The sequence below is a fragment of the Dasypus novemcinctus genome, chromosome 17 (assembly GCF_030445035.2).
Source record: "Dasypus novemcinctus isolate mDasNov1 chromosome 17, mDasNov1.1.hap2, whole genome shotgun sequence".
NCBI classification, from domain to species: Eukaryota; Metazoa; Chordata; class Mammalia; order Cingulata; family Dasypodidae; genus Dasypus; species Dasypus novemcinctus.
Window position 1 is genome coordinate 24,579,936 of NC_080689.1, and position 14,702 is coordinate 24,594,637.

The 14,702-nt window shown below is 35.8% G+C and overlaps 1 protein-coding gene across 1 annotated transcript in view; it reads right to left on the bottom strand.

The window, feature by feature from the left end:
• The window catches only part of HEATR5B (HEAT repeat containing 5B), a 147,505-nt gene that overhangs the window by 54,352 nt on the left and 78,451 nt on the right, over positions 1–14,702 (bottom strand). Inside the window, exons 22-25 of the mRNA XM_058278392.2 lie at positions 11,748–11,892; positions 9,621–9,860; positions 8,546–8,797; positions 847–1,028 (exon numbers count right to left, since the gene is read on the bottom strand). Of these exons, the coding sequence (XP_058134375.1) occupies positions 847–1,028; positions 8,546–8,797; positions 9,621–9,860; positions 11,748–11,892 (819 nt within the window). The remainder of the gene's footprint in view (positions 1–846; positions 1,029–8,545; positions 8,798–9,620; positions 9,861–11,747; positions 11,893–14,702) is intronic.

Consider the following 14,702-nt stretch of genomic DNA (forward strand, 5'->3'; position numbering starts at 1 on the left):
TTTATATAGAAAGCTATATTTAAAAAAGTCCCTCATTCTGATAGGCTGGGTATTTGGGAATAAAAAATGGTATAGGTTTTCTATAGTCAATTGGGATAGAAGCTATAACTCCCTTACCTGTACGTATGATGGAAAACTAATGATTATACATTATTCATACCTTTTTATTTTGAGTATGTTCAAGCATGAGTTGTAGTGTGTCTGGACTCAAGATTTTAGCATAATCATAGTAAAAAATATTTAATTACTTTTTATTTACTAATATAGATTTTTTTTCCTTCATATAACCCCCATTACTAGGATTAGATTTATTGCCTCATTTAAAGGACATATAATATATAAAGCTATAAGTCCCAGAAGGAACAATTACATTTTAGTTTAGAATAAAAATTTTTAAAAAATCTTTTGAAAGTATTTAATTCTATCAGTACAACTTTGAATTGCTGTTATTAAAAATTAATTTAGCTGTCAGAACACAAGGGGCAAGTGCTTTTTATTTTTAAAATGTTTATCAAGACTTGACTTATAAAAATAATGACAGCAAATGCAAACACTCTTCTGAATGTTCCTTTTATCTTTTAGATGGCATGGCTAATCACCTAAACACAAGATGGGAAGGCTGGGCTGGAATTTCTATTCTAGTTTTGTTACTAATATGCTATCAGAACTTAAAAATAGTGACAACAGTTTCACAGTATTGTTTTTTCAACTGTGGATTGACTGATACTATGTAACAAACAATGTGACTAATGGTGAAGTTCCAAATACATTCTTCCAGGGAGTCTTCTTTCCGTTAATGCTCACTTAGATCAATTTTAAGTTTACAAATAAATAGAAAAATCTCACATTAGCTTGATACTGCTCCAGAATCACATGACCTGGAAATTCTGGTTCAGGCACAGACGCAAACTTCTTGATAATGTCTTCAAGTGCTTGGAGTCCAGCCATCCTCAGCTGGTTGCTATGATCAGTTGCTGCCATGAATGCCATACGAATCAGGTCAGAGAGATGAAGTACTAAGAGGTCATCTAAAAATAAAAATGGAGGGCAAATAGTAAAATTTATCAAAAATAAGTGTAACAATGTAATAATATGAGAGAATAAATAAATTTAATAAAAGCATTCCTGAGCCATATATTTTATCATGTTTAAAAATAACAAGAAACCATGGACTGTAGTTAATAGTACAATTATTAAAAAGGTGCTTTCATTGATTATAACAAACATATCACACAATGCAAGGCATTAATAAATGGGTGGTATATGGGAATCCTATACTTTATGCACGATTGTTCTGCAAATCCAGTTTCTCTAATAGTAATTTTTTTAAAAAAGGATATTGCACTGGATCATACTCCAGGATAAACCATATATTATATATCACAAAACAAGCCTCAACAAATTAAAAAATATTGAAATAATACAATGTATCTTCTCTAAACACAATGGAATAAAGCTAGAAATCAACAACAGGAAGAACTGGAAAATTCACAAATATGTGGCACTGCACTTTTAAACAACCAATTCCTCAAAGAAAAAGTAAAAAGGAAACTTAGAAAACAAAAGAAAATGAAACCACAATATTTCAAACCTTACGGGATACAACAAAGGCAGTGCTGAAAGGGATTATTTACAGCACTTAAAAGCTTACTTTAAAAAAGAAGAAAATAAAACAAAAAGAAATAAAAACAGTATCAGCAGCAAAGGAAAGATCTCAAATCAGAGACCTTATCCCACAACTTGAGTATCTAGAAAAAGATCAAACTAAGCCCAAGGGAGCAGAAGGAATGAAACAAAATTAGAGCAGAGATAAATGAATTGAGAATAAAATACTTGAAAAATGGAGCTGATGTGGCCCAAGAAGTTAAGCGCCTGCTTTCCACATGGGAGGTCCCGGGTTTGGTTTCTGGTGCCTCTTAAAAACAAAAATAAACAACCAGCAAAACAAACGAAAGAACCAACTCAGGGGAGCCAATGTGGCTTTATGGTTGAGCTTTGGGTTCCCACGTGCAAGGTCCTGGGTTCAATCCCCAGCCCCAGTACCTCAAAATATAAATAAACAAATGAGAGAATCAACAAAACCAAAAGTTGGTTCTTAGAAACAATCAAGAAAATTGACAAACCTTTAATTAGACGGACAAAGAAAAAAGGAAAGAAAACACAAATATTTGAAATTGGAAATGAAATGGTAGACATTACTAATGACCACAAAGAAAAAAAAGGGACTATAAGAGGATACTATGAACAAATGTATGCCTACAAATTATATAACATAGATGAACTGGACAAATTCCTAGAAACATACACACTACCTATAATGAATTAAAAAAAAAAAAAATAGGGAAGCAGACTTGGCCCAGTGGTTAGGGCGTCCACCTACCACATGGGAGGTCCGCAGTTCAAAACCCGGGCCTCCCTGATCCATGTGCAGCTGGCCCATGCGCAGTGCTGATGTGCGCAAGGAGTGCCCTGCCACGCAGGGGTGTCCCCCGCGTAGGGGAGCCCCATGCGCAAGGAGCGTGCACCGTAAGGAGAGCCGCCCAGCGTGGAAGAAAGTGCAGCCTGCCCAGGAATGGCACCGCATGCCCGGGGAGCCGACGCAACACAAAGAGACACAGATTTCCGTGCTGCTGACAATGACAGAAGCGGACTAAGAAGACAACGCAGCGAATAGACACAGAGAACAGACAATTACCGGGGTGGGGGGGGAGGAGAGAGAAATAAATAAATCTTAAAAAAAAAAAAAAAAAAGAAGACCTCAACAGACCAATTACAGGTAAAGAGCTCAAATCAGTCATCAAAATGTCCCAACAAAGCAAAGCCCAGGAATAGATGGCTTCACTACTGAATTTTACGCAAATTCCAAGAAGAATGAATCTAATCCTGCCCAAACTTTTCCCAAAAATTGAAAAGAAGGGAACACTTCCTAATTCATTCTATAATGTCAACATAATCCTAATACCAAAGCCAGATAAGATACCGCAAGATAAGAAAATTAAGTATCAATATCTCTTATAAATATAGATGCAAAATCCTTAATGCAATACTAGCAAAACAAATCCAGTGAGACATTAAATGAATTTATCTCAGGTATAAAAGGGTAGTTCAAAATAAGAAAATTACTATCATGCACCACCCACATTAATCATCTCAATTAATGCAGAAAAGGCATAGAGAAACACTTATCCTTAATACGATAAAGGGCATATATGAAAAAACCACAACTAGTATCATACTTAATAGTGAAAGACTTAAAGCTTTACTCAGGAGATCTGGAAAAGAACTAGAATGTCCAATATTATTCAACATTGTATTGTAAGTTCTAGCCAAAGGAATCAGGTAAGAAGAAGAAGAAATAAAAGGCATCCAAACTGGAAAGGAAGTAGTAAAACCTTTCTCTTTGTAAATGACATGACCCTATATATATAAAATCATGAAAAAGCCACAATAAAGTCACTAGAGCTAACAAATGAATTTATCAAACTGTTGGGATACAAGATCAAGATGCAAAAATCAGTAGCGTCTCTCTACACTAGTCAGTAAATCTGAAGATGACATCAAGAAAAGAAAATGCCATTTAGAAGAGCAATTCCAAGAATCAAATATCTAGGAATAAATTTAACCAAGGATAAAGGACTTGTAAACAGAAAACTACAAAACATTGCTAAAAGAAATCAAAGATGAACAAAAATGTAAGAACATTCCATGTTCATGGACTGGAAGACTATACGTTGTTAAGATGTGAGTTCTCCCAAAGTGATTTACAGATTCAATGCAATCCCAATCAAAATTCCAATAGCATACTTTGCAGAAATGAAAAAGCCAAACACCAGATTTACAGGGAGGGGTAAGAGATCCCAAATAGCCAAAGCTATTGTGAAAAGAAGAATGAAGATGGAGGACTCACACTTCCCAATTTTGAAACTTATTATAGTAATCAAAGCAGCATGGTACTGGCACAAGGACAGACATAGTAATCAACATAATTGAACTGAGAGTTCAGAAATAATCCTTCACATCCACAGTCAACAAATTTCTGACAAGGGTGCCAAGTCTACTCAGTGGGGGAAAGAATAGTCTCTTCAACAAACAGTGTTGAGAAACCTAATATATATATATATACACATATAACAAAAGAAAGAAGGCATACCCTTACCTCACACCATATACAAAAATTAACTCAAAATGGATCAAAGACCTATATATAAGAAGCAAAACTATAAAATTCCTACAGGAAAACATATGGGAGTATTTTTGCAGGCTCACGTGATAGGGAATTTGCACTAATATCTACAAAATGTACAAGGTCTCGCATCCAAAGAAGAGGAAAATATGTTTCATAATAGGAGAAAAAAAAATCAATGAATAAAAACGGGGCTAGAAATGAAAAAGACGGATTTAGCAAACTGGGATCTTGAAGCAGCTATTATAAATAAGCTCTCTATATTATAGTATATTATAAACATGTTCAAGAAAGAAAAGGAAAGCAGGGATATCATGAAGAGAGAAACAAAAGATAGAAAAAAATAAAACACAAATGAGATTTCTAGAGATTATAAATAAAATGTCCAAAATGAAAAATACACTGGAAAAAAGCACTGGATTAGTTTAATAGTGATTAGATACTGAAGAAAAAGATCAATGAACTCTAAGGCATAATAACAGAAATTATCTAAGGAATTTATCATACTTGGACTCTAAAGTTCTTCAGGAGGCTTCAATATTTTCAAAGTATTTTTTTAGAAGGTAAAAGGGATGGAACCCAGGACCTCCTACATGGAAAGAAGGCATTCAACCACTGAGCTCACCCAATCCCCTCTCAAAAAGTCTTTTTTGAAGCAGTGGCAATTCTGTAGCACTGCTCTTGTCTTAAAACAAGTTTTTTTGTTGCTGCTTTTGTCAATTTTGAAGACATGTATCTTTGAAGTTTTTCACATGCCTACCTAAAATGTTGATATTAGAATCTTATGTTTAAAAGAAATATCCGTTGGTATGGGGCAGATATGGGTGGCAAGTGGGAAAACATTTGGCTAATGTTTTTCCCTAATGCTTCGTCACCTAACTGAAGGAGACAAAACTCATCACCAATAAAAACTAGGTATAATAAATTATTGCCTGAATTTCAGAGGAAACTTCCGAGGTAGAGGGCCTGAATTAAAAAGGACCTAACTGGGAAGCACATGTGGCTCAACAAGTTGGGCACCCGCCCAGCACACGGGAATCCCGGGTTCAGGTTCCAGTGCCTCTTAAAGAATATGAGCTAGACGCTGCACCTGCTGCAACAAGCAGACACCTAAAAAACACACCAATACCACAAACCAGTAGATGCCACCGCCCGCAGGAAGTGGATGTGGATCAGGTCATTGGGCACTTGTCTATGTGTGAGGTCCCGGGTTCGGTTCCCGGTGCCTCCTGGAGAAGGCGAGCAATCTGAGCAGACAGATGAGAGATCCATCTGGGGGGTGGGGGGGATAAAAATAGATAGATAGATCGAGTAAATAAATCTTTTTTTAAAAGGGGATCTAATAATACTATGCCAACTGAAAAGTAAAAAATACAAACATTAATAAAACAAAAAAAGATCCTCCCCCTTTTCTCTAAATCCTAAGGAGATGAATTCCTGAAGGGGTAGGAGTGGGAAGGGGAAATGGACACAAAGTCCAAAATAGGGAGAGATTTAGGGAGGTGATAGTTTATTATATTCTGGGAGTAGTAGTTCCCTCCAAAAAGCAAAGTATATAGGGAGATGGGGAAATGAGAATGATCCAAGAAGAACCTAGAGAGCACATTAATTGGGTCTATAATTTTTCATATACCATCCACAACTATTAAGAACCAGACAGTGGGTGTAGGAAAGGATGTTGTGTCAGTCCAGCAGAAAAAAGCACACCAGATACTGGAATCCAGGTGGGGAACTGCTATACCAGCTTACCTTCCAGCTGAAGATGTAAATTACCCCAGTAAACAAAGACAGAGAACATGGACAATTCACCCTCACAAAGACATCACTTCACCCTGTGAGCAAATACCAAATATGGAGAGCATGCTCCTCTTTTGATGATATATAAACAAATGATATATAAAAAAATACAAGGGAAAAGAAAGATTCTGAAGATTCAGAAAAACAGTTTACCTCTGAAAACAATTTTCTATAAAAAAACAGAATAAAATTTTAGAAAATCTTTTGTCATAGGATGCAAAAAATCAAGGCTCCTGAGGAATAAGAATACAAAACCATCAAGAGTGAAAAGTATATAATATAAAAGTGGGAGAAATGTAGAAAAAAATTATAGGAATACTAAAAACACAAAAGCAGCCCAAAAATCTACAATGGAGGCAGAAAAGAATAAAAACTATCAATGAGAAACAGGAATAACTTGTGAGGATTTCTGAGAATACAGGTTAAGTGTGACAAGACACAAACAGTGAGAAAGAAAAAAAGCAGTTAAAAAGTTTGCCAAACTAAAGACTTTCACTGTTCCTTAAATAAAGTAAGCAATTTACACTTCCATGCCTTTACAGATTCTCTTATTCCCTCTGCTTATAATAAATCAGTGTGGCAGGCAGGAAAATGGTTCCCAGAGATGTCTACACCTTAATTCCTGGAGCCTATAAATATGTTACCTCGCTTGGCAAAAGGGACTTTGCAGATACGATCAAGGTTATAGATACTGAGATGGGGAGATTATCCTAAATTATCTGGGTGGGCCCAGTGCAGTCACAGTCCTTAAAAGCAGAGGACATTTTCTGGTTGAAGTAAGGGAGAGAGAGAGATGTGACAACTGAAGAAGGAGCACAGAGAACTTCAGTGTTGTTTAATTTAAAGACAGAGGAAGGGGCCATGAGCCAAAGTATGTGGGCAGCCTCTAGAAGCTAAGGGAGTAAAGAAATAGACGCCCCGTTTAGAGTTTCCAGAAAGGAATGTGGCCCTGTCAATACCTTGATTTTTAGCCCAGTGAGACCCATATTAGAATACCCAACTTCCAGAGCTGTAAGATAAAAACATCTGTTGTTTTAAGCCACCAAAGGTGTGGTAGCAGCAATAGAAAACTAATACAGCCAGCCTCTCCATTTTTTCCTGGCAAAACCTTTCCCTGCCTTTAAAACCCAGCTTCAAAATCACCTGTGAGGTATTTCCTGGCTATTCGGGAAATGAATACTACTTTTTTTTATGTCCCCAAAGTACTTTATCATACCACTACTGGACTAATCATAATTATTTGAGTGATACGGCTGTCTTCTAGACTAGAAGTTCTTCAAGGATATGGAATATAATCTTTGTATCCCACATGTATAACAAAGAATAGGATTTAGCAAATATTTGCTGAATAATTTACATGAATAAAGACACTGGGTTCATGATATATTATACTTTGCTGGTACCCTATATTCAGATTCCCATTTTATACATGGAGCATAACTTTTATTTTATTTTATTTATTTATTTATTTATTGAAATCTATTTGTAAGCTCCGCTGCTTATCATATGCAATAAAACAATGTGGAAGGCATTTCCAACTATATTTTATTTATGTATTTATGTATTTATTTATATCTATTTGTGAGCTCTCCTGCTTATTTATATGCAATGAAACAATGTGGAAGGCATTTCCAACTAATAGACTTTCATATTATTAATACATACAATTTGTCTTTAGGTATTTAAAAATGACAGGGTGATAACTAGACAAAAATGGACAGAACAGAAAGTCAATAACTCTACAACCTCTCTCAACTTCTCCAGGTCTCTTAATTTTTAAATGAAGATATTGAATGTAGTAAGATCACTTTATAAATGTCCTATATCTGATCCAGGAGATACATGGTATAAAAAGCTTACAAAAGATAAAAAGCAGTGAAGTATTTCTGCACTACAGTTTCGCCTTTTCAAAAATATCTAATAGCATTTCTAAAATCTGAGAGCTTTTTTTTGTTTTTGTTGTGTGTATGTGTTTTTAGGAGATACCAGGGATTGAGCACAGGACCTTGTACATGCAGGTGCTCAACCACTGGGCTACAGCCACTCCCCAATGAGTTGGATTTTTTTGTTTGTGTTTAGGAGGTACCAGGATCAAGCCTGGGACCTCATACATGGGAAGCAGCCAGTCAACCACTTGAGCTATATCTGCTCTCCTACACAGAAAACTTTTAATCTGTGACAGTATTCAGGAATTCTAACATTCTTCATGGCTGGAACTGCAAAGTTCAGTTTATTTATGCACCTTAAAGTCTAACCATCTCTTTTATACTAAAGTGTTAAAACTAGGACAATATCTTCAGGAAGCTATATTATTGTCATCATTATCCTATGGCAACTGCTGAAGATACACATATACACAAACATAGCTTTGGACCACATTCTTTAATCCATCTTTCAAATACGGAACAGAAGCTGGGATGGATAGTATGTGGAGAAAAGAGAAAAGTAAGGTAAAGGCAAGAGAACTTACAATAAATGAGAGGAGCAGCCTGAGCATGTTACATAGTAGAAATTTCAAACCTATTAAAATACTTTGGGGAAAAGAAGTATTGATTTTAAATTTACTTGTAGGGTTTCGTAGTTTAGCAGAACGTGCCATGGCAAGATCAAAGTGAGACTGGTCTGCATTCTCACACAAATTGATGATTCGACACAGGCAGTCAGCAGCAAATACCCGAGTAGCCCAGCGAGGTGCCACAAAGGGCTTTGATTTATCTTCTTCACCTAGCGTGGTAAACATGGTATCATCATCCATCTCATCTTTCTTCTCAGATTCTTCATCTTTTCCACTACTAAAAGGAGTTGCAGTACTCATATCTGTAACAAAAATAAAAACATGTTATAGTAAAAAAGATGTTTAAGAAATAGCATTAGGGAAACAGACTTTGGCCCAGTGGTTAGGGCGTCCGTCTACCATATGGGAGGTCCGCGGTTCAAACCCCGGGCCTCCTTGACCCGTGTGGAGCTGGCCATGCGCAGTGCTGATGCGCGCAAGGAGTGCCGTGCCACCACGCGCAAGGAGTGCGCCCGTGAGGAAAGCCGCCCAGCGTGAAAAGAGCGAGCAGCCTGCCCAGGAATGGCGCCGCCCACACTTCCCGTGCCGCTGACGACAACAGAAGCGGACAAAGAAACAAGACGCAGCAAAGAGACACCAAGAACAGACAACTGGGGGAGGGGGGGGAATTAAATAAATAAATAAAATATTTTTTAAAAAAAATATGCAAAAAAAAAAGAAATAGTATTAATGTTAAAAGACTTCTAATTTTTAAAAAAGGCCTAAATTCTCATTCTCTGGAAAACAACAGAATTACCAAGTTTAGTATTTTTTCAAACAATGAAAAACCAAAGAAAGGGCAACATAAAGTTATTTTACATATTTCACTAGCATTACATACTGTGCTTAATTACGGAGTAACATGAGTATTTATATATGAAAATTGAATATAAACTTGGTCAATTTTTTTAAACATATAGGATATTCATTAGATTGCAATATACTTTAATCCTCTACATTTTCACAGGGATTTTTTAATATATTAATTATTCATATTTTTAAAGGTAAGCTCAAATTATACATATATATCAAAAGTAAAACAATTTTCATTATTTTAATAACATATATAATACATAAAATACTTACCACTAGAAGCTGCCAGAACATCTTTACAAAGCATTAGCCAATGGGAAAGTTTTTCTACTGCCAGTGATGAAAGCATATGTCCCAAAGTGTCATGAATATCAGAACATAATTTTCTATCTGTCTCCCGATCTAGCATTCCAAAAAGAAGTCCCTCAAGTCCAGTTTCTGTTATATTAACACCTTGGTGCCGGCAATGGATATCACTTCGAGAATTAACCCCAGGTGCAAAAGAATTGACATCTGAAAAAAAGGGTAAGCACATCTTGAAAATTTTTGCAACATACTTCCAAAGAGCCTTCCAGAAAATTTGTACCACTTTATATTTCCACCAATAGCTTAAGAAATTTCCCTTTCATTCGTAATTCTCCCAATACTAATTATAATCATTACTTTGAATCAATTTTATAGATGAAATATGCTATCTTAGTTGCATAACAACTATCATAGTTGTGATTACTTGCAATTATTTAACCATCAGAAGGTTAAAAATATTTCATATATTGGTGTTTCTTCTTTCATAAAATACCTATATCATATACAGACAATTCTACAAAAATCATTCAAATATTTACAGGTGCAGAACAGATGATACCCTAACATAACAGGACTAAGACTGCTATTTTTAGAAAGGCCTGTTTACAAGGTTAGCCCTTGGCTAGCATTCTGGGAACTTGGATTTTGATAGAGTTCTCACCATTCTCTGATAAAGAGTGGCTCATGTGCCTTTACACTAGGCTAAACTGTTAGTATAAACAATATAGGTTATGCTCACACTTGCTTTCCTTCTGGGAGTCTGAAATTTTAGGACATCTAAGCACTGAGTCTCTAACAAGCTTACCTAGTAAGTGACATTTCATAGGTGTTGTCACCACTAGCTGCTGGGGGAATTAAGCACATCCTGTGTGACTCCACTGGAGGAGGACTCTTGGAAGCTTGTGCTTGGTTTTCTCTGGACTTGACTGCATTTACCTTCTTCCTTTGCTGATTTTGCTTTGCATCCCTTCACTGTAATAATCATACCTGGGACTATGACTACGTGCTGAGTCCTGTGAGTCCTCCTAGTGAATCATAAACCCTAGGGGTGGTCTTGCATACCCTTGACACACTGATTTGTAAAAACTAAAAACATTTTTAAAAATACACAATACACATATATACAAGCACACTAATATAGATATAACCTTTGATGTATAATTTACAAATATTTTTCTTTACCATAGTTTGTCCTTCAGTTTTGATTATGGTGACATGTAGGAGTTTTTAATTTTTATATGCATCGTGGGGGAGTTCTATAATTATTTTTAGTGCTTTGTTTTTTCTCCAAAAAGCAGTAATGTTTACTGTTTGACTTTTGTAATGAACTTATTTTATATTCTACAATACAGTATGTTCATAAATAGAGCTTTTATTAATATTATACTAAGCTAAAATTTAAGTTATTTTTGTATCTTGCTTCTTAGGTACTCCAGCAGCTTCTAGACATTAGAACCTCTTATAAGTAAAAAATTTCTCCCATAATAGGGGAAATACCTATCAATTAAGGTCTGAAAAAACCCTAAAGCCACCTATCCTTAGAGATCAAAAGACCAGGTCTGAGATCAAGCTATACTTAAAACCTCCAGAAAGCAAAAAGAACTGAAAAAAGCAAAAAAGACCTATCTTTTGCTACCAAAACAGCTACTGATATCTTATAGTTTTATTGGTTATTTTGGCCTTACCTTCTTAAAGAAAAAGTTGTATCATAAAATATTAACTACCATCGAAGACTAACAGCTTCCAGATGCCTCCAAAATGTAGTTTCTCTTTTCGAAAGTGTTTTAGTGGTACAGGGTAATATTCCTGGCTTAGGCACCATTATATAGCCAAAACCCCCTCAAGGGATGAGAAAAAGTATCCTATTATACTAACTGATATTCAGTTTTTTTAAGCTGCAAAATTTTTAAAAGGTAAAAATGTAAAATTAGCAAGGAAACTACTGTAATTTCCAAAGTGATAACACTTTTCATTTAAAAAAATAAGAAATTTGACCATATTTCAAAAATGAAATGTTACTTAGTAAGTAATGTTCATTTGAAATATGAAGGCACTTAAACAACAAAAAAAATATTGACCAATAACATAACTTACTGGTACCACTGGTCTCTTTGTCCCCTGCATTTTTTGCTAAGCTCATGGCATATTCACATACTTCAGCAGCTTCTCTTTGTGCAAGCTGCCGAAGACATGCTACAGCTGCCCGTCGTAGTAATAAGTGGGAACTACATAAATGAACCTGCAAATCATAATTTTAGAGAAATATATTTTAAAAGTTAGAATTCTTTACTCTCATTTACTTAAGGAATACATAGTATAGTAACACTGTAATTGTGAAGTAGCTCTTCATTCAACAACTGCACAGTTTAAATATAACCAGGTAATGGCCTTTTGGAGAAATAAAAATATGTATATATATTAAGAGTATTTTAGTAGCAAAAATAACTTTCCCAAGAAATGGCATACACATTAGAAAAGCATACACAATATACTTAGATGAAAATTCAGAAGGATCTTTGTACATCTTGTTTTACACAAGGATCTACTAAACTTCGTTATCTAAATTTTAAATATATAGAAATTAGATGTAGTAAAATTAAAACTTAGGGGGCAAATTGCTGCTATCAGTAAGCATAATATCAACAGTGAAAAAAATGAAAAAGAACTGTTTGTATATTTACAAACAAAACAATAACCAAATTCAGAAATAAACCCACACAACTACAGCCAATTAATTTTCAACAAGGGTACCAAGTCCAGTCATGGGGAAAGAAAAATCTCTTCAACAAACAGTGCTGGGAAAATTGTATATCCACATGTAAAAGAATTAATGTGAACCACTACCTAAAACATACAAAAACCACCCAACAGGTCAATCAATGACCTAAATATTAATAAAAGAGTTAAAACCAGAAACTCTTAGAAAAACACAAAGAAGAAAATCTTCAGGACCTTGTATTAAGCAATGCGTTCTTAGATTTTACACCAGAAGCAAAAGCAGCAAAGGAAAATAGGTAAGTTAAACTTCATTAAAAAAAAAAACAGGAAGCAGATGTGGTTCAAGCCCTTGGGTGCCCACCTAGCGCATAGGAGGTCCTGGGTTCAATTCCCTGTGCCTCCTAAAGAAGATGACCAAGTCAACAAGCTGATGCAACAAGATGTAATGAGGTGACACAACAAAGAGACACAACAAGGAAAACAATGAGAGACACAACAAGCCGGGAGTAGAGGTGGCTCAAGCCATTGGGTATCTCCCTCCCACATGGAAGGTCCCAGGTTTGGTTCGTGGAGCCTCCTAAAAAAAAAAAAAGAAGATGGGCACATAACAGACAAAGAGAACAGAAGACAGCAAGTGCAAACGCAGGAGCGGAGGGGAAATAAATAAAATCTTAAATAAAAATTTTTGTGTATCAAAGGGTATTATCAAAGAAGTGAAATGACAACCTACAGAATGGGAGAAAATACATGAAAAATCATGTATCTGATAAGAGTTTAATAACCAGAATGTATAAAGCACTGCTACAACTAAACAAGAACAACCCAATTGAAAAACAGGCAACAGGGGAAGTGGTTGTGGCTCAGTTAGGCTCCTGTCTACCATATGGGAGATCCTGGGTTTGTGTCCCAGGGACTCCTTGGGAAGGCAGGCTTGCCCACGTGCTGCAGAGCGCTGCCCGGCCTGCAGACACCACAGAACGCTGCTGGCCCACAAGTGCTGTGGAGCGCCACCTGGCCCGCAGGTGCTGCAGAAAGCCAACGCAACAAAAAAAAAGGAGACAAGCAAAAACAAAGAAGAACGAGCAGAGGATGGACACAGAGAGCATACAGCAAGCAAGCTACAAGGAGGGAGGGGAAATTAAATAAATAAATACAGACATACTATAAGAACACACAGTGAATGGACACAGAGAGCAGACAGCATGTAAAAAGCCACAAGGGGGGGGATAAAAAAAAAAGGCAAAGGACTTGAAGAGACATTTCTCTAAAGATATATACCAATAGTCAATAAGCACATGAAAAAATGCTCACCATCATCACCCATTAGGAAATGCAAACCAAAATCACAATGAGATAGCACATCATACCCAGGAGGATGGCTATTATGCAAAAAAACAAACAAACAAAATAACAAGTAATGGGTGAGGATGTGGAGAAATACAAACACTCATGCATTGCTAGTGGGAACATAAAATGGTGCAGCTGTGTGAAACACAGTTTGGCAGTTCTCAGAAAGTAAAACATAGAATTACTATATGACCGGGAAATTTCACTTCTAGCTATACACCCAAAAGATGTGAAAATAGGAACTCAAACAGATATTTGTACACCAATATTCATAGCAGCATTATTTACAATATCCAAAGGATGGAGCAACCCAATTGTACATCAACAGATGAATGGATAAACAAAACATGAATTACACGGACTATTATTTGGCTATAAAAAGGAATGATGTTTGATACATATTACAACATGGATGAAAGCCTTAATGACATTATATGGAGTGAAATAAGGCAGACACAAAAGGACAAATATTGTATGATTTTTTGACTTATATGAAATATGTAGGATAAACAAGTTCATAGAGACAGAAAGTAGATTACAGACTACCAGGAGCTAGAAGGTAGGGAGTTACTGCTTAGTGGAAGCAAAATTTCTCTTTGGGGTGATGAAAAAGTTGGGGAAATGAATGGTGGTAATAGTAGCACAATACTGTGAATGCAATTAAGATAAATGAATTGGACACATAAAAGTGTTAAAATGGGGAATCTTCTCTTGTATATATGTTACCGTAAAAATATCAAAGGCAGACAAAAGGGAATAAGCAAACACAAACACCTGAAAAGAACTGCAAAATGGCCCCTTTTGGTACGGAATTTTTTTACTTCAAAAGTACCAGAAAGTATCACTATAACATACTATAATACATGTAATAAAGTATAAGAAGTTATATAGCATAATAGTTAAGAGCTCAGATGCCATATTAAATTTGAATCTGGCACTTACTTCTGTGTGGCCTTAACTTCTCCATGCCTTGATTTGCCCATA